The sequence below is a fragment of the Vicugna pacos genome, chromosome 11, assembly GCF_048564905.1.
Source record: "Vicugna pacos chromosome 11, VicPac4, whole genome shotgun sequence".
Classification (NCBI taxonomy): domain Eukaryota; kingdom Metazoa; phylum Chordata; class Mammalia; order Artiodactyla; family Camelidae; genus Vicugna; species Vicugna pacos.
Genome location: NC_132997.1, coordinates 6,443,072 through 6,461,945, shown reverse-complemented (window position 1 = coordinate 6,461,945; position 18,874 = coordinate 6,443,072). Strand labels below are relative to the sequence as shown.

Below are 18,874 nucleotides of genomic sequence, written 5' to 3'. Positions count from 1 at the left end.
GTTGAGCATTGTTTCACATTTTTCAATTCTGTGGATGATTTTATATAAGATTGTGAGCCATTTGGGTCTGAAGTTATCTCTTTGTGGAGATTTAAAATTTCAGATTGTTTTTAATATTTATCTTTGTTAATATTATGATAAATAAAATACATGTAGTTTCTGGAACAGTACAGATGAATTATTATTAAAGACAGGTAATAACTGTGTGATTCTGACATACCTTAATATCTTATTCTTGGTGCAATGAGACAGAAGCCAAATGTCCAACACATACATGCAAAGTTAGTATTGCAGGTGAAGAACACTGATAAAATTAACCTGGCCATGTTTCTATAAAAGAGAGGTAGATTTCCTCTGTCCTCTTTTTAAAGGGGATAAAAACCTTTGTTCCCTTGGAGGATCCTGAGTTCTCTCTAACATTTTAGCACATAAATACATTTCTTCAGGGAGAAAAAAGACTTTTGTTTCCAGCTTTACACCAAGGATGTCACCAGAGTCCAGATGAGATCTTGAATTTTCAGAAATTTCAAAACAGATCTATGCCCCCTCCCCACACACAGCTTTTTTGTCACCCAGTTAGTAGGCCAGAGACCATCCCATTCTGAAGACAGCAGTATTTAATACTATGACTGCCTTGCTGAGGTGTATATACCAAGAAGTGGGTGAGGAAAATAGAATCAGACTCATTCTTCCTTATTGTTGAGAAGTCAACAGTGGTGAGATTTCCTCTAAGAGGGATGAAATCCAGATTTGATACACTCTCCCAGAAATGGGTGGCCCTGCCCACTACCTTGTGCCTTCCACAAGAATCACAAATTAAGAATTCAGGCAGCTTTTGTAATCTTGGTTGTACAGGCTATTAGAATAAGCCTTTAGCAAGGTAACAAGTGATACAGACAGTTCTGCCAGGATCCATGGTGTTTCCATAGCTTATAGCACCACAGGGATGTTTCTCAACACTGTCAGAGTGCTGCCATTGAGCAGTATGACCACACCTGCTTTCAGTCTGGCGAAGTTTAAGGCCAGAGCAGACAAGGCAGTTAGGGAAAACCTCTGTGACTCCAGGCATTAGATGATTATTTTGCTGGCCAGCAAGGCTTTACCTGTAGGGTTTTCTTTTTAAAAGTCTTTTTCATCTTGTCAGTCATAGATCACAAGTTGAAACCCTGAAGGGTGGGTACAACAGCCTAGAGATCCATATGAGCCTCTGATGTGTCAGACATCAGATTGTAACTCATTAGCTCATTTTAACTCATTTGCTTATTAGCAAATAATATTACTCTTCCAAAGCCATCTCCTAAAGTGTATCTCCATCTGGAGACTGCCCTGGTCATGGTATCTTCTTTGTATACTGCCTTCCCTCAGGTAAAAATAATTTCTAAGCCTTTTAAAGTCCCTACAAGAAAAACTATCCATCATGGGGGCTTGTTCTTTCCAGTAGTGTAAGATTCTAGATATGGATGCTAAGGTTTTACCACAAATATTCTTTCCCTGATTGGCATGACCATCTCTAGGACTTATGCCAAGTTGATTTATACCATATATTCTGATGTAGTAGCCACAAAATAACATAAAGCTGTTCTTAAAAATTACCCCTTTGAGTGATGTCAGCATCATGGCAGTGTGAGATACTTGTTTTGTCTCTCCCCTTCAACCTACAACCAGTAAAACATCTGTAACACAACACATCCTCTGCCCAACACACCAGAACACCAGAGAGTTCCGTATATCTATACATCTGAAGGTGGCTGGCCTGGAACACATAAAGGCGGCAGGACCAGAGGAACAGATAAGAGTGGGTGACAGTGGATGAAAATGAACAATTTATGGAGAGGCAAACATCTGGGCTTACCTAGGAAAAACTATATTCATTCTGGATTTGTAAAATGATGGCTTGATTCTGATCTGAATCCAGATATTATATGTTTGTCTCAGTGATATGTTTTAAAAAATATGTATTATCAGTTCTTAGGACATTGAGCTCAAGGAAGTAGAGTATTGTAGATAGCACAGCAGTAAAAACAGTCCTGCATAACCAAAATCTTAAAGTAAAGGTAAATGAAGCTTTTGGAACCAGGTTTAGAATTTTATCCAAGGTTTTGTTTTCTTGGTATATAGAGATGTTGAAAAATGTATATGAAAGCAGGATTGAATACTGATACTAAATCAGATGAGATTTGTTTGGGCAAAAGTCAGGAAGCATTGCAAAGGGGTTTGATGGTCAGGAGAGGTCCACTGCTGACCAGTGCTGATGAAATAAGGGGAAAATACCACAACTAGGGTAGAGCTGTGCAGTCTGATCCTGTGGCAAGAATGGTTTGTCTACTCTTGGGTTTTGCTCTTGTTTGCATATTTTTATTCCTCATGAACCAGAAGTAGAAACAATTAAATCTTGGGTTTTAGTACTGTTCCTTTGTGAACTGGAGCTTAGAGCATTGATTCATTACTGCTAGGTAGAATAGGAGAGAAGATGTGACTGGATGTATACACGCTGTTGTCATATTCTAGGCATGAGAGATCATGACCTAAACTGATGAACTCCCCCAGATCTAATGCTGTTTCCTCTAAATATCCTTGTCAGCTAATCTTTCTTGTCACTCTATTTATATTTCAGAATTAATTAATAGCAGTAGAAACTATTCAAGAAACAAGTTTGATGAGTTTAACAAAGGTAGAAAATGGCTCCATGGTGACAAACATGGAATAACTCATTCTGAAGAGAAACCTTATGAATGTAATAAAAATGGGAATGGCCTCTCTCTTAATGAAGACTCTGCTCTGCATCAGAAAATTCAAATTTTGGAGCAACCTTTTGAATACAATGAATGTAGGAAAGGTTTCCATGAAAATTCACTCCCTGTTATTCAGAAGAAAACTTACACAGGACAGAACACCTGTGAGTACACTGAATGTGGAAAAAACTTCTGCAATATGTCATCTCTTACTGCTCACCAAAGAACACATTCAGATGATAATCACTATGATTTTAATAAATGTGGAGAAAATTTCTTTGAGGAATCCATTCTCTTTGAACAGAGTATTCACCCTTTGAGCCAGAAGTCAGACATCATTCAAATTCAGGGAACCCACTCAATTGATAGTATAATTGAATATAATGAATATGGAAACTGTTTCAGTGAAAAGCAAATTTTTGGTGTACAACAGAGCATACACACAGGAGAAAAAACTTATGAATATCATGAATATGGAAAAACCTTCAACCAAAAATCAGCCCACACAAGACATCAGAGAACCCACAAAGAGGAAAAATCCTGGGAATGTCATGAATGTGGGAAAACTTTCTATGAGAATTCATACCTCATTAAACATAAGAGAATTCATACAGGGGAGAAACCTTATGAATGTCAGGAATATGGGAGATCCTTCATTGAAAAGTCAACTCTCACCCAACATCATAGGACACACAAACGAAAGAAATCATATGAATGCCATGAATGTGGGAAATCCTTCTCAAGTAATTCGGCCCTTACACTACATCAGAAAAGACACACAGGGGAGAAGCCCAATGAGTGCTGTGAATGTGGGAAAGCCTTTCTCCGAAAATCAGACCTCATTATACACCAAAGAACTCACACAGGGGAAAAACCTTATGAATGTAACACATGTGGAAAATACTTCCGCCACAGGTCAGCCTTTAATTTGCATCAGAGAATACACACAGGAGAGAAATCCTTTATATGTAATGAATGTGGTAAATCCTTCTATGTGAAATCATACCTCATTGTACATCAAAGAATTCACACAGGGGAAAGACCTTACGAATGTGACGAATGTGGGAAATCCTTCTCTGCGAAGTCAACTCTTAATAAACATTTGAAAACTCATACAGGTGAGAAGCCCTATGCATGTATTGAATGTGGAAGATTTTTATGCAGCTTCAGGAGTTTCACACAGCATCAGAGGACACACACAGGAGAGAAACCTTTTGGATGTAATGAATGTGGGAAAAACTTTCGTCAGAAGTCATCCCTAACTGCGCATAAGAAAACTCACATAATACAGAAACCCTATGAATGTAATGAATGTGGAAAATCATTCTGTCTGAAGTCAAGACTCACTGTACATCGTAGAATACACACAGGGGAGAAACCCTATGAATGTAATGTTTGTGGAAAATCATTCTATGTCAACTCAAAACTCACTGTACATCAGAGAACACATTTGAGGAGAAACTCTATAAATATAAATGAGGGAAATCACTCTGGGTGAAGTCCAGAGTTTATAGAACAGAGAACACAAAGTGGAGAGGAAAATCTATTAATATAATGATTTTGAGAACACCTTTGTTCAAAAATCAGTTTTCACAATACAGAGCAGAGAACATAAGAGGAGAGAAAATAATATGAAGATATTCTGGACATTGGAAAATTTTCTACTGGAATTTGGACCATATAGTATATGAGATAGCTGAGTGGAGAAAACCTATTGGTGAAGGAATACAGGGCAGATTTTGCCCAAAGTCACACCTTACTAAATAGCAGAGAAATGATATATAGCATTTGTAGAGAAGTCTTTACTCACAGGCCAGGGAAAATGCACAAGCTATAGGAAATTATAGGAAGACATTTACTATGAGGTGATATCTTATTAGGCTTGTGTGAAATACTTGAAGTGGCATCTCAGTGGGTATCAGATAGTAGTTATTAGAAAAGTACTTCTAAGTAAGTGGAAGCTTTAAGTTAAAGTTAAGTTTATCATACATCAGAGATGTTCAATTGAAGTGTTTAGCAATTTAGGAAATGTGGAGAATGTTTTCATTTTAGCACTTTGCTTTGTTAAAATACAGTCTGGTCCATTGCCCGGTGTGCTTTTTCTTTCAATTAAAGGTATTATATGTGACCTGGAGTTGGCAGTTGTAAACAATTCAAAGATTTATTACTCAGGCATATATGAAACAAGGAAAGGTTTTTGCAGTGGACCCATCAATAAGAAGACTTTCTGATGTCCAGGTGGAGAGAGAGAGCCTGGTCTTGGTGACATACATATGACAGGAGCATTCCAGCAGGATTTTTTAAATAATTCTGGGGCGTACTAATTTTGAGTGGCTTGTCCTGAATTGATGGATCAAAGGGGTAAGGTAGGTTGCCTTGAATGCAACTTACTAGCTGTAGTGGAATTGGGTGAGTATAGAACGTAGGTGGTTTCTGCCCTGCCAGTGTCTTACCAGTTTGGCCAGCTGTCATCCATCATGTGAGTGACTTATTGCACCCAACGTTATTTCCCCACATACTTACCACTTCTCACATGTGATACAATGATTTTTTAAAGGGAAAAATTCACATACAAACATATAAATTGTCAAGTACAGGGCTTTAAAAAGCACAAATAGATTCTTCTACTCAATAGGCTATAGTAGCTTTCAGCAGACCTTTGCTCTTACTAAGGACAACTAGAAAGGCAGTTCACAGAAAGTATATTTAAATGCAACCTGTTATTGCAAAGCAAAGAGGGCTGGTATGGTAAAATTCAGGAGAGGAGTGAAAAAGTAAATGGGAAAATGGGAGCACCTGCCAATTCTGGCTACAGGGAGAAGCCTGAATATTGAGCTTGGCTCAGGCAGAGGATTATGGCTTGGTGTCAGGGCAGGGGAGATGTAGGGTGCAGGGAGGCCAGAAAACAGAGCCCAGCAGAAATCTGGCAGTCAAGGCTGGAGTGAAAAATTTTGAAACATAGGAGACTTCAAACACATGGCCAGTTTATCAAAATTTTCTTTACTGAGGGAAAGGTGAATAGAATTCAGGAACTGCCAGCAGGCTGGGCCCTTGGTGAACACAGCATGCTCTCAGTGACAGTGCAGAGTCCTACCAGAGGTAAACTGTACCTTACCAAATCTGCAAACAATTCCTGACTCATATTTTAAAAATCTCCCAGAAAGAAAACTCATAGAAACAGATGACTTCACTCTAGTTATTACAAGTATTTAAAGAAATAGTACCAAGCTTTTATAAGCTCTTCCAGAGAAAGGAGGATAGGAGTTTTCCTGTTCATTTTATGAAGCTAGTACAACACTGATACCAAAACCTGTAAGTTATTTCAGGAAAGTAAAGTTACATTCCACTATCTTATGAATTTAGATGCAAAACTCTGAAATTAAATAAAAATTCCAGTCATATCACATATGTTGACTAAATGATATTAGAGGAATCAAAGGATGCATTTAATGTTTAAAATTCACTTGATTTGGCCTTCTATTCCCCTTCCTCTCAGATTCTGCCTTCTCCCTTGAAATTTGTACAATTGTCTCCTGCTTTCCTGTCCTAGAGTGGGAGTCAGAAGAGCCCTGACACGGGGGATGAGAAAGGTGTGGAGGTGATGTGCCCCTTTGCATCAAAAGTGCTGAGGGCAGATGGAAGAGATGATCAGCAGGGCTGAGATGCTGGTAACACTGGGCAGATAAGTAAATGTACTGAGGGTGGTGAGAGCCAGGTTCCTCACTGTTGGAGACGGTATCTGTAAACACAGAAGGGGAAAGCTACAAAACCACCTAAGGTGTTGGAATGTAATTCATATTTTAAGTACACAAATCGAGTAGTGCTTGTGGGTGTGTGTTTTGGATCTGGGTGCTGAGAGGGCCTAAACACAGTGACACCCACATAGGGTTGAGCACACCAGGTGCCAGGTGGCTAATTTTAAGTACTATTCTCCCACCAATAAACAATGAGGTCTCTGAAGGTATGGTTTATTGAAAGTCAGAGATGGGGAGAAATACAAGATGATCCTGAATCATCTTATCTGTTAGACAATAAAATGTCAAAGAATAATGGAAGCACATTAAAAGGAGAAAAGAATCATCTTGTACAGCTTCCACTGGCAAAGTTTGACACAATTTTAACATCAAAACAAATTAACAGCATAATAATGCAGAAGGTAAAACAGGAATCCATTAATTTATATAGATATAACTATGTTAATCCATGAAGGAAGGACAGCTTTATACAATGCCAGCTAATAACTGTAGAAGGAACAATGGCAATGGAAAAACACAATGTGGTAACCGTCATACTGGTGGTTGATTCAGTAAGTAGCTGACAACAAAGGCTAGAGTTTGTGGGTAGAGGTTTGATGGACAGGATGTTGGCATAATCTCCAAATATTTCCTCACAAAATACTAATCAGCTACAGAGGTGAAAACAGTAACTTTATGATAAACCTGGCAGAGAACAACATAATCAGATGATCAAAGTTCACTTCACCAGAGGCAGAGCAAGTCACTTTGTTGTACCCCCTGATGAGATGCACTGAAAAGAGCCAGCATCACTAGTGCTATATTCCTGCTAAGGATGGGTGGCCAGAGTGTGATCACGAGGAACCATTAGATGAACTCACTTGAAAGGTTCTTTCACAAAATGAAAGCCTATGTTTAAATTGGCAAGGACATAAAAGGAAAAGACTTCCAGATTGGAAGAGGCTGAAGATTCTTAACAAGGAAACAAAAAGGAAAGAGCCATTAGCATAATTCATAGTTTATGGATTGAATGGTAGTGTCTATTTATTGATTTGGTTCAGTAAGCAAGTGTTTTGGAGGGGGAATACACACTCCAGTATTTAGGGGAAATAGAGTCTCATGTCTGCTGGTTTTTTTCAAATGCATCAGAGAAAGAGGAATATGTGTGAGTGTGTGTATAGGTTTAAGATTGCAAGCAAGTGTGCTAGAGGCATGGAGGAAATGCAGTGCACAGTTGGGGAAGTCTGAGTTTTTGTGCACCACTTACGACTTTTAAAGTTTGAAGTCATTTCAAAGTAAATGTATGAACATTTAATAAGCTAATTGATGTAACTAACATATAAGTAGAAAAAGGCAAGTGAAGCCATGTTAGCATCTCAGTAGATGCAGAAAACATCTTTTAAAACACTACACACCTTCATGATTGAAAAAAACTAAACTAGGAATGAAAGGAAATTTCACTAAAAATAATAAGAAAATAAAAATCATCCTAAGCAGATAAATACTGGACTATTTCTTCCTGATATTAATAATGAAACAGGAAGTCTTGTCACCACGACTTCTATTCAACATTGGACTGAAAGCTCTATCTTGGTCAGGTTAGAAAGGACAAAAAAATCAAAAAAAGGCATAAAAACTGTTAAGATTGAATTAAAACTCCTTATTTTCAGGTGATATCATTGTATTAGTAAAAAAGTCAATAAAAAGTCTATGGAAGAGTTATTAGAAATAAGTGAATTTAGCAAACTGACTATATAAAAATCATATTTTTGTGTGTAACCAACAAATAGAAAAAATATGATACCAGGACAATTGTATCCTTTCTGGCTAGGGTAGCATGGGCTAGACTTACCCTCCTGCCTGACAAAATTGGGTAAAAGGAAACAAAAACTACTTGTTTTCAAGTCACAGGATGTCAGGCAATAAAGGGCAGTGATCCTTGGAGGTGATGGGTAGGTTCACTATATTGTGATGGTCACACATTTATATCTGTTAAATTGTATCAAGTTGTATAATTCAAATATGTGCATTATAAATACTGTGTTACATTGTCGCTACATTTATAACAGGCCTAAAGCAGTTCTAGAAATCTAAAAACTGCATCCCAAAATTGAGAAGTTAAAAAACAAAAAGGACTTTTAATGACTTTGAAGGCTGATTTCTCCCCAGACTGGCTGATTCAGTGCTGCCCTAATCACCATCCAACATTTTTTTTGTCAAATTTAAAATGTATATGCAGATTTAGTGACCAATAATAGCTAAGGCAATCTGAAAGTGGCAAACTCAATCTATAGGACTTATACTGCCACATAACAAGGCTGTTACAAGCATATCTCAGAGTTATTGTAGGCTTGAATTTGTATCACTGCAATAAAGTAAATATCACAGTAAAATGAGTCATAATTGTTTTGGCTTTCCAGTCATATAAAAGTTATATTTACACTATAGTATATAAAGTGTGCCATAGTGTTATGTCTAAAAAAACGTTGCCTTAATCAAAAAATACTCTTTCTTAAAAATGCTAACCATCATATGAAACTTCAACTTGCAATCTTTTTGTAACAATAACATCAGGGACCACAAATTATCATAACAAGTGAAATAGTAATGAAAAGTATGAAATATTGTGAGAATTACCAGAGTGTGACACAGAGACATGAAGGGAGCAAATGCTGTTTTCTCCTAGACCCCATCCCCCAGCCTGAGCCCCTAGACCCAAAGTCATCCCACTTCCCATCAGTCTTGTCCTCAGGAAGTCCCACCCCTTTCTTTGAGGCGGTTTGATGCAGTTTAACCATTTCTCTAACTCTGGGCCCTGTGACAATTGCTTCATTCCTGACAGCCTACTTTATTTGCAAAATCCATGAGCATAACATTAAATAGGCAGTTTCCAGGAACAAAAAGGTAACAGGAAAGATGCAGCTGAATTCCATTTGGTGAGGACATCCCTGGGGAAGGGTGAGGCCTTGAGCCTGGTTGAGGAGGCCACAGAAATGGGGGTGGGTCAGGGAGGCTCAAGGCTCTTCTCTGCCACTGCCTGGAGCTCATCTCATTGAGGTTTTCCAGCTACAATCTGCAGGCACAAGATCCCCCATCTGGCCGGACAAGGATAGATCACCTAGGGACGCCCATATCCAGGAACCCTGCTCTGGGCACCAGGCCCATATCAGTGGGGTGGAGAATCCCTGGTTACACAGGGCCTGCCTGGATGTGGCCACCCCCGTGTGTCAGGGCAATGTTGGAAATGGGTAGGGGCTGCTGCAAATAGTTGATTAAGATGAACCCAGAACCTACACTGGCCCCAATATGAAATGTGGATTGCGAGGCTACCGGCCCATCTTGAGCACCACTACCAGTGGTCACCCCCTCACCTCCCATCCCAACCCATGTGTGGCCCCAAACTCATGCCCTGGACAGGGCTGTGGGAAAAAAACACTGCTCTGGAGAATACTTGGGTGTAAAATGCATCAGAAGCTCCTCACAACCCCCACCCTGGGCATGGGGTAAGGACTGTGCCACCCTCTCCAGCACAGTGCTCACAGGCCCAGCTGGGAGCCCTGGGGGCTCTAGCCACCTGCTCCTTCCCTGCTGATGCTCATATAAGTGAGAAGTCCTGCAGTGATGTTAAAGCAGGCACATAGCTAGATAAGAACAGAGAAAGACATAGAACAAATGGCAGATTTGGGCAGAAAGGAGGGCCACAGGCCAAATGCATGAAACCATACATCATATAAGCACCAGGGGTCCCTGGGCAGAGAAAGAAAAGCAGGAACCTCTGGGCTAATAAGTGGTCACACCTTCAGACATCAATAGAGAAAGGACAGGACAGGCAGGAATTTCCGGTGTCTGAAACTTTTTGCTCATTTTCCCCACATTACAATAAAATTAACTTTGCAAGATTAGAAGTACCCATCATTCACCGACTCCATGACATTTCCCACATAGAATAAATTAGGATAAAAATCCCTCCTCCCTTTGGGAAGGTGGAGTTGGGATAAAAATCAGGGATTATGACCCCAGACCCTTCCCTCCCTAATAAATATTCTGCATTTTTGCACCCTATGTAACCAACTTGCCAAAGAAACTCAGGGCAGCCCCTCACCTGAGCCTTCCCACTCTCCCCTTGGGTGTGCTATCCGTCCTTTAATAAATTCTCACTTGACTTTTTTAACCACTGTGTCTTGTCTCTGAATTCCTTTTGGGACAGGACAAGAACCTGGAACACCAGTTACATCCACCAGCAACAGAATCATGCACTCTTTTGCCTTTCGTGTCTGGCATACTTTGCTTAGTGTAACATCTTCAAGATTCGTCCATGTTCTAGCAGGTATCAGAACTTAAATCCTATTTTTTTCCTTTTTGCATTGCCATTACATTGATTTTCTTTCTTTTTTTTTTTTTGAAGTCCTTTATTGTGGTAGATTCCTGAACAGTAAATGACACTTATTTCAGGTGTATAATTTGATGAATTTTGATAGATGTATATAACATTAAAACAACTACCGCAATCAAGATAGCCAACATTTCCATTATTCCCCAAGAGAAGCAAATTTCAATACCCAGCTTATACATTTCTGCCCACATTACCCCCTGCTAACCCTAACTTTAGAACTGAATTTGTTTTCAAGGTGGGATAATATTCCATTGTGTGTATTCACCACATTTGATTCCCCCATTCATTTGCAGATGGACACATCTTGCTTGTCCCTTTAGGCTGTTGAGAATAATGCTACTGTGAACACAGACCCTGGTTAGAATTCTTTTGGAAATTTAGTTCTACAAGTGTAATTGCTGGATCAATTGGTAATTCTGTATTTAATTTTGAAAGCCCTGCCCCTCCTCACTGCAACTGAAGCTGTCAGAGGTAAAGGCTGGCATCCAGAAACATCACATCAGGCCTCTCCCCTCTCCAGTCCCCCTTCCAAGGGTTGTGGTGTGTGAGCTTTCCCTGTGCCCAGGGCCTATTGAAAAGGAAGACAAGGGAAGGGGAATATGAAGACACCATGAGTAACTGAGGGTATTTGTTAAAACTGTAGTCAAACTTTGAACTGGACAGAGAATGTTTAAAGGATCTGGAACACCTACTAACTTAGCCCAAGTATCCTGAGCTGGGAGAACATTATAATAGGGCCCTGAGAGCAAAGTTCAATGCCATTAAATACAAGTAAAAATTTTTTTTTCATTTGTGGGATAATAGTTGGTTTTTCCTTTTGGCATTGGAGTTGAAATGCACACATTTTAAACTCAGCCACAGAAACCACTAAGATCCTTATAGTTTGTGGTTCATGCCATCTCACAAGGAGCTGGAGGAGGTTCTGTGATGGAGAGAAATGAGGGGCCTCTTCTAACTCACGTCATGGCCCCAAGGGTCCCTAGGAGGGGGTGACACTTGGGCAGAAACTTACTGAAGTCAATCCAGAGGTGAGCAAGTGTGAGGGTCCTAGGCAGAAGGAAGTGCACACAAAGAGGCTGGAAGTGACAAATAGCTTGATGTGTTTGAGAAGCAGAAGAAATTTCATAGCAAATAGAGCATGATGACTGAGGAGGTAGCATGACCTTTTCAGTTTTGATCATAGGCACCACTCCTTCCAATTCTTTACCAATTCCTCATAGGTTCCAAAATGAAGTTTAACTTCCTTTGCTCTGAGCCAGTTCCCTCGTGGACCTGACTTCCCTGGCCTCCCCTCTGTCATAACAGTGCTAACCCCTCCCATCAGCCGTGCTCAACCCCATGCAGCCCCTGGAAATTATTGGCTCTTTTCCCTTCCCTCTCTTCCCTTCTGCCTGGGACACTGGCCTCCCTCTTCTCCACCTGCCTAATGTCCTTCCTGTGTTTGAAAACCGAGGTCCTGCCACCTCCTCCAGGAAACTTCCCAGGTTGAGGGGCTCACCCCCTTGACACTAATGTCATTCTCTCTGCAATGGTTGGTTAATTCTCTTTCTAAGTGACTGCACACTCCTTAAGGGCAGGAACCAAGAATCATTACTCATGTTTCTGTCCCTATGTTTACCTGGTCAGAGCTTGTATCTCCACTGACATCTCCCAAACACTTCCTGCACCCCAAGTCCTCCCTCGAGCTTTACACCCACACATCTACCTGCCTCACAGAAACATTCAAGCAATTGGCCTCCATCAGTAGTTCTGGGGCCCTAGGTTCACATCACAACCGTCTGGAGCTAGATCATGCTGCCTGAGAGTGACAATTGCTGTGTCTTTTCTCAACTCCCCATGGAGCAAAGTCAGATGAGTGGCTAGAAGTCAGCAGTGGTGGATGGTTCCCACCACTGAATTGGCAGATACTAAAATCAGGGCTCCTCCCCTGTTCCCAGGAATGAGTTGTTAAACACTGACCAGCACACCCTTTCTGGAAGGGCTGGAGGGTTTGGTAACACCCAGATTGCTGGCCCCACCCACCCACAGGGTTCCTGATCTAGGAGGTCTGGGGTAGGACCTGAGAAATTGCATTTCTAAAAGTTCCCAGTAACATGAGGCAGGTGGACTCAGAGTCAGAGGCCTACAGACACTTTAGCATCATGTCCAAAAGGAAAGTCATGATCCTTCCCTCAAGCCCATTCTTTCTCTGTTTTGTGTGTGGGAAATGGCAGCACCATCCTCTCAGATTCCTCTGCCTGAAATCTGGGGATTGTCTCCTTCTATTTCTGGGCTAAGTGATCACCAGATCCTGTCACCTCTCCTCCACCAGTGCCCTCTGATCCTACCCCTTCTCCTTGACCTCAGGGCCTGGGCCTGGCCTCATTCACACTCCCTCCCTCTTGTCTGTTCCTGTGCCAGACTCCCAGGGAGGAACACACCTACCATCCTCATCTCTTCTGGTCAATTTTCCTTGTGACATGGCAGCATGGTCCTTACAATCTGAGCCATCAATCCCATCAGAGGATTCCAGCATGAAAGTGGTCATAGATCCCCATTCATTCTCTTCAGGAGGCCTTCTGCCTGGAGGTCCCCTCCCTTCATCATTCTTTAGCCCCACCCCCATCAGGGCTGGGCAGCTCTATTTTCTCTGGGATCCCTGCGCCCTCTCTGTCCCCATGGCTTATTGAAGTGCATTGGATTTACAGTGTTGTATTAGTTCCTGCTGTATAGATAGTGATTCATATACATGTATATATATTCTTCTTCATATTCTTGTCATTATAGGTTATTAATAGTTACTGGATATAGTTCCCTGTACTATAAATTGTTCCTTGTTGTTTATCTGTTTTGTGTATAGTCGTGTCTACTTGCTAATCCCACACTCCTAATTTATCCCTCCTCACCAACACTTCCCATCCTGGTAACCATAGGTTGTTTTCTATGTGTGTGAGTCTGTTTCTGTTTTATAAATAAGTTCATGTGGATCATTTTTTTAGACTCCACATACCAGTGATATATTTGCCTTTGTCTGACTTACTTCACTTAGTATGTTCAAAGTCATGCCCATCCCTGTTACTGGAAATGATATTATTTCATTTTTTATGGCTGAGTAGTATTTCATCATGTGCACATATGCCGTCTTTCTTACCCAATCATCTATCCTTGGACTTTTAAGTTGCTTCTGTGTCTTCACTGTTGTAAATAGTGCTGCTGTGAATATTGGGGTCTATGTCTGGGAAACCAAGAGACTGTCATTCTAAGTGAAGTAAGTCACACAGACAAAGATAAATTCTACAAGATATAAGTAATACAAGGAATCTAAACAAATGGCAAAACTGAGACCACATTATAATGAAGTCACTGGGAAAAAAGTGCTCCTTAGGGGGCAAAAAGCAAGCTGAGATAGTCCAGCTGAGTAAAAGCCTCTTTTTCCTGGTGACCTCACCTCTGGTTCTACTGGGATTGGGCCTGGATAAAACCTGACAGCCAGCCTCAGTCTTGGGGAGAAGCATTTAAAGATGGAAACATAAAGGAAGCAGCAAATGAGATTCTCAGTTCTGGTGATGACAACCATCATCTGCCCATCTGTCTCTGGGTCACTGCATGTCCAGCTGGAGAAGTTCAGCCCACAGACTGACCAGAGAAGTGGACAGTTTCTCTGCCCACAACACTGTGGCACAGAGTGTGGACAGTGGAGACACACTGTCTTTGATCCAAGTTCCAGCCCGGCTACCTGCATAGCCTTGAGTCATGATCTCTGACCTCTGAGCAAGGGCCTCTAGCCCCTCATTGGGTTTGCTTTGGAAATTAGAAACCCTCAGATGTCAGGATGCTCTGGCCCATCCCTCCCATGTGGGAGCAGTTTTCTGCTGGCCACACAGAGAGTGAGTACTGGCTTAGACACACCCACCCACACAAAGACACACACATAGACACCATGCTCAATGACATTGAATAAGGATGATTGGGTGGGATCAGAAAAGAAACAGACATGGAGGAGGGTGTAAGAGAAAGAAAAAATGGATAGGAGGCATCTCCTACATATGACACCACTCCCTCATTTTTCCATTGTTATTCTGCATATGCTGAGGACATCCCTGGAAGAAACTGCTAGAATCATTCCCATTATGCAGGTGGGGAAACAGACAGGCCTGGACAGACACCAGGACTTATCCAGGATGGTGAACAGGTAAGAACAAGGAGTGGAGTCTGGAAGCTGGGTTGTTTCCTCACAGCTGCACGCAGACCCTCCCTGGGAGCCATGGAGAGGGCGGGGCAGCTGTAACTGTGTAAGATGTGGGTTTATGTGGAGAAGGGTGTGAGCAGGCAGCAGCCCAGAGGGCTGTGTGTGGAGGTGTTGTCTGAGGAGGGGGTTCCAGGAAGTGGACCCCAGGAAGTGACATCACTTCCTTGACCATAGACCCTGGCAGAAATGGAACCTGGTTACCAGGCACCCACATTCTAGTGATGGTGCCAGAGCCAGCACACTTGGTTGGAGACAGTTGATGGAGAAACATGTTCCCTTCCCATTTCCTAGTCTCCCAGGGCTTCTCCATCAGGAGACCCTGGAGTGAGATATTGTTCAGTAGCTGTAGGAGTTGGTGGAACTCTCAAGCATGATGCCCATTGTCCATTGTGAAGAGGTCATGTAAAGTAATATGAGGTGTCCTGGAACAAGCCAATCTGGGAACAGCCACCTCTGGGAGCCCTCCCTGGGCAGGCCCAATTCCCCTCATCTCCATGTGGGGGAAGGGGGACCTGAGGGGAATTGTCCCATCTGGCAAGAACTTGTTGAACCTGATAGTTCTGTCATGACAACACGCAAAGACAGGGCTGGCAGGGGGGAAGAGGAATCCTGAGGGACCTCTTACCCATGCCAATGGGAGTCCAACACCCTCGAGTTGTAAGCTTTTTTGTCCCTGATGGATGTTTGTGCAGAGAGTTGAGTGTGTGTGACTGGAGGGGAGATATCTTATGGATCTGAGGACCAGGAAGACAGCGAGACAGGGCTCTGAGGTTTCTGCCCGGCTGCTGGGCACTGTGTTTGCAGGACTACACACAGGACATGGGACAGGATCTGGTCCATGGAGTCCCCTGCTCCATCTCCCTGCAAGAGGGGCAGGTGCCCCATGACACCAACAGACCCCAGGATAGTCTCAAGGTGAGTGAAAGGGAGGAGATGCCACACCCAGGAAGCCCCAGGTCCCAGAGCTGCCCTGCTCCTCCCCTGGGCTCCCTCTTTGAGACCTGCTGGCAAAGGAATCTGATGCCCCATCTCCCCCATCTGCCCTCACAGTGCAGGCCCTGCCTTGGCCAGATGCAAAGTCAGTGCCCACATATAAGTCAGAATCTCAGAAAGACACTTTGACAGAATTTCAGTTCATGTTAAGTCAAGGGTGTTTCTGCATCTTCTATAGATTGTCCTGTTTATTCTCTGTCTCCATGTGTCCACATTGCCCTGACAAATCTGATCCCTCCCACCCCAAGATCAGCCTCTGTGTTCTCATCTCTACAATGGGATGCTGTGACAGCAGTTACAGGGATGAGGTAGTTCATGCAGGGATGTGATGTCACTGTGGTGCTGACACAGTGATCTGAGACACTAATGCATTTAATCATCATCACCGCCCCTTGTACTGATGATGCTGAGAACCTTGAATCTGCTCAGGGCTCCCGTATTCCACCTCAGGCACAAGACCCTGAGGCTTGAGGATTCAGTCTGAGCTCCAGCCCCAACCCCTGGGGGTCCCTGGTGCTTCCTCTGACTCATGTCTCCCCTCTTTCTTCCCCAGAAGGAAGATATACAATCAGGGAGCAGGGATGAGACCTACAGGGTGTGGAGACTTCAGCGACACAGGCTGAAGAAGCTAGTGGCAAACCTGGTGACTGCCATCCTGGGCAGCAACCCCTCCTACCTGAAAACATTGCTGGGCACCTATAGAGGTTTTGCTATGGCCCAGCATGTACTAGACCTTGTGTTCCAACAGTGAGCACTTTACTCTCATGGGACACTGGTGACTGGGACACCTAACTGCAGTGACATGTGGGATTGTCACTTTACCTCTCTGAGCCTCAGTTTACCCCTTTGCACACTGGGGTCAAGAGAGGATCAGGCTCTAGGAGGGTAGGAACAGAGGAGCCCTTCATGGAAAGTGCTTTCTGGGGCCCTGGCCCCTGGAAAAGTCAGCTGGAGATTCTGTGGTTGTGCTAATTTGTCATTATCCTCCTGCCCATGAGGAAGCCTCTGCCTCCTGTGTCACTGGGACTTTGGCCTCGAGTGGAACTGTTTTCCCATTTCAAAGGGGATTTGTGATGCCATTAGCTGTCCATCCTAGGGGAGTGAGAGTAGCGATCCCTTGGAGGGACAAGTGGGGCCCCAGGTCCACTCAGATATGTGCTATGAGGCTGGGTGGGCTCAGTCATTCATTCCTCAAATATGTAGGAAGGGCCCCAAGGGACAGGGGCTTTTCTAGGAACAACCATCATTTAATGCATCTAGCAGACAACAGCCCTGCCCTTCAGGGCTTCTATTCTCCTCAGAGTCACACTGTCACACTAGATATCACATCCAGGTAGTGCTCTCAGGACAGGCCATATGACACCTTCCTGGTCTTCTCTAGATATGGATGCATCCTTCCCCATACTGATGAGGACAGTAAACCCCTGCACCAGCTGAAACTGTGAGTCTCTCCGAATGAAGTGGGAGGGACTCCCTTTCTCAAAGACTGTGTGGAGCTGTGGGCTGTGTGGATGGAGAGGGCTAAGAGGAACACTGGATCCAACACATCCTCTGATTCTGGCTTGAGAGCAGAAGTCTTAGGGCTTCTCCTGGAAAGAGGAAAGGAGACCCTCAGAGCTGTGGATGTGGCTGTGGTGCTGTGAGGGACATCCAGGAGGTCTTAGGACTGGGTAAGCTCCTAAGAGTACCCACAGCCATCCCCTCTCCATCCCTGCCCTGCCCTCTACTTCCTTCCTGGGACCCAGCACACAAGGGGTGGAGGGCATCCTGCTTACCATCTGGTGGAGCCTCCATGGTGAGGATTTAGCTGGTGCTCAGGGGACCCAGTGAGACTCAGGGGACAGCTGTGGCATCCTATTGGAGGTGAGTGCCAGAGGCAGGAGGAGATTCAGGCAGGGTCCCTGGAGGGTTAGACAGCAGGCAGGTGCAGGAGCTAAATTCTGAGCTGTGAGGGGGCCCGTGGGAAGGCTGGGTGGCAGACACAGCCTGTATGTTCCCTCCTGGGTCAGACAGTCATAGAGCAGCTACTGTGTCCCTGAGAGGGCAGTGCTTAGAGCAGACAGCTTTCCTATACTCAGAGAGGACACATCCAGTAGGTATAGGCAAGGAGAGGGACCGAGCAGTGTGACAGGTGTCCTGAGGAGGTGTGGAGATGGTCACACCAATGACAAAGGGCTGTCCCTTCAGAAGGCTAGCAGCAGCCTCTCCTGTGTGTTCAAGGCTGCCTCTGCCCAGACTGCCAGGTAAGATGGGACGTGGAGCAGTGCCAGCATCTGGATGGGCAGGAGCCAAAGGCAAAAAGGCCCAGGTCCCTTCAGTGCTACCCTGGGAGCCCAGCCTCCAAGGAGAGGCCAGGCCTCTGACTCTGGTGCCTTCTGACCACCCCCAGGGCCATGTCCTACACCCTGGGAACCTGGCTGCTGCAGTACCAGATGATTTCCACCAGCCTCCAGAATTTCCATGCCTTAAGACAGTGCTCACTTATGTATAGCTGAGAATGCCTGGCTCAGACCTGGAGCAGCAGGCCCACCTCCTCCTGGCACAGCTGGAGCAAGTGGAACTCCCAGAGGCAAAGAGTGATGGTGAGTAGGATGCAGGGTAGGTGATGGGTTGAGTGAGGAGGGGAAGGCACTGGACCACACAGAGCAGAGCCTCCTGAGGCTGGAACTGGCCAGGAGCAATTAGGAGGCTCAGAATCCTCATCCCCTGGACTGCAGTCTGGGAAGCCTTACTGGGGGTGGAATCATGGACTGAGAGTTCATTGAGTAGCAGTGAGGGCTCCCCTGTCTTTGGG

At 43.7% G+C, this 18,874-nt stretch overlaps 1 protein-coding gene across 8 annotated transcripts in view; it reads left to right on the top strand.

The window, feature by feature from the left end:
- The window catches only part of LOC102542792 (uncharacterized), a 93,300-nt gene extending 74,731 nt beyond the window's left edge, over positions 1–18,569 (top strand). For 2 of the 8 annotated variants that reach the window (XM_072972245.1, XM_072972244.1), the window contains exons 4-8: positions 2,615–3,850; positions 10,674–10,793; positions 14,975–15,030; positions 15,892–16,002; positions 16,634–16,831. In XM_072972245.1, the coding sequence (XP_072828346.1) occupies positions 2,615–3,850; positions 10,674–10,793; positions 14,975–15,030; positions 15,892–16,002; positions 16,634–16,831 (1,721 nt within the window). Of the gene's footprint in view, positions 1–2,614; positions 4,861–10,673; positions 10,794–14,931; positions 15,031–15,891; positions 16,003–16,633; positions 16,832–17,461; positions 17,566–18,469 lie in introns of those variants that run through there. The other 6 variants (XM_072972247.1, XM_072972248.1, XM_072972246.1 and 3 more) reach the window with 6 other exon arrangements.
- Positions 18,570–18,874: the final 305 nt, after the last annotated feature.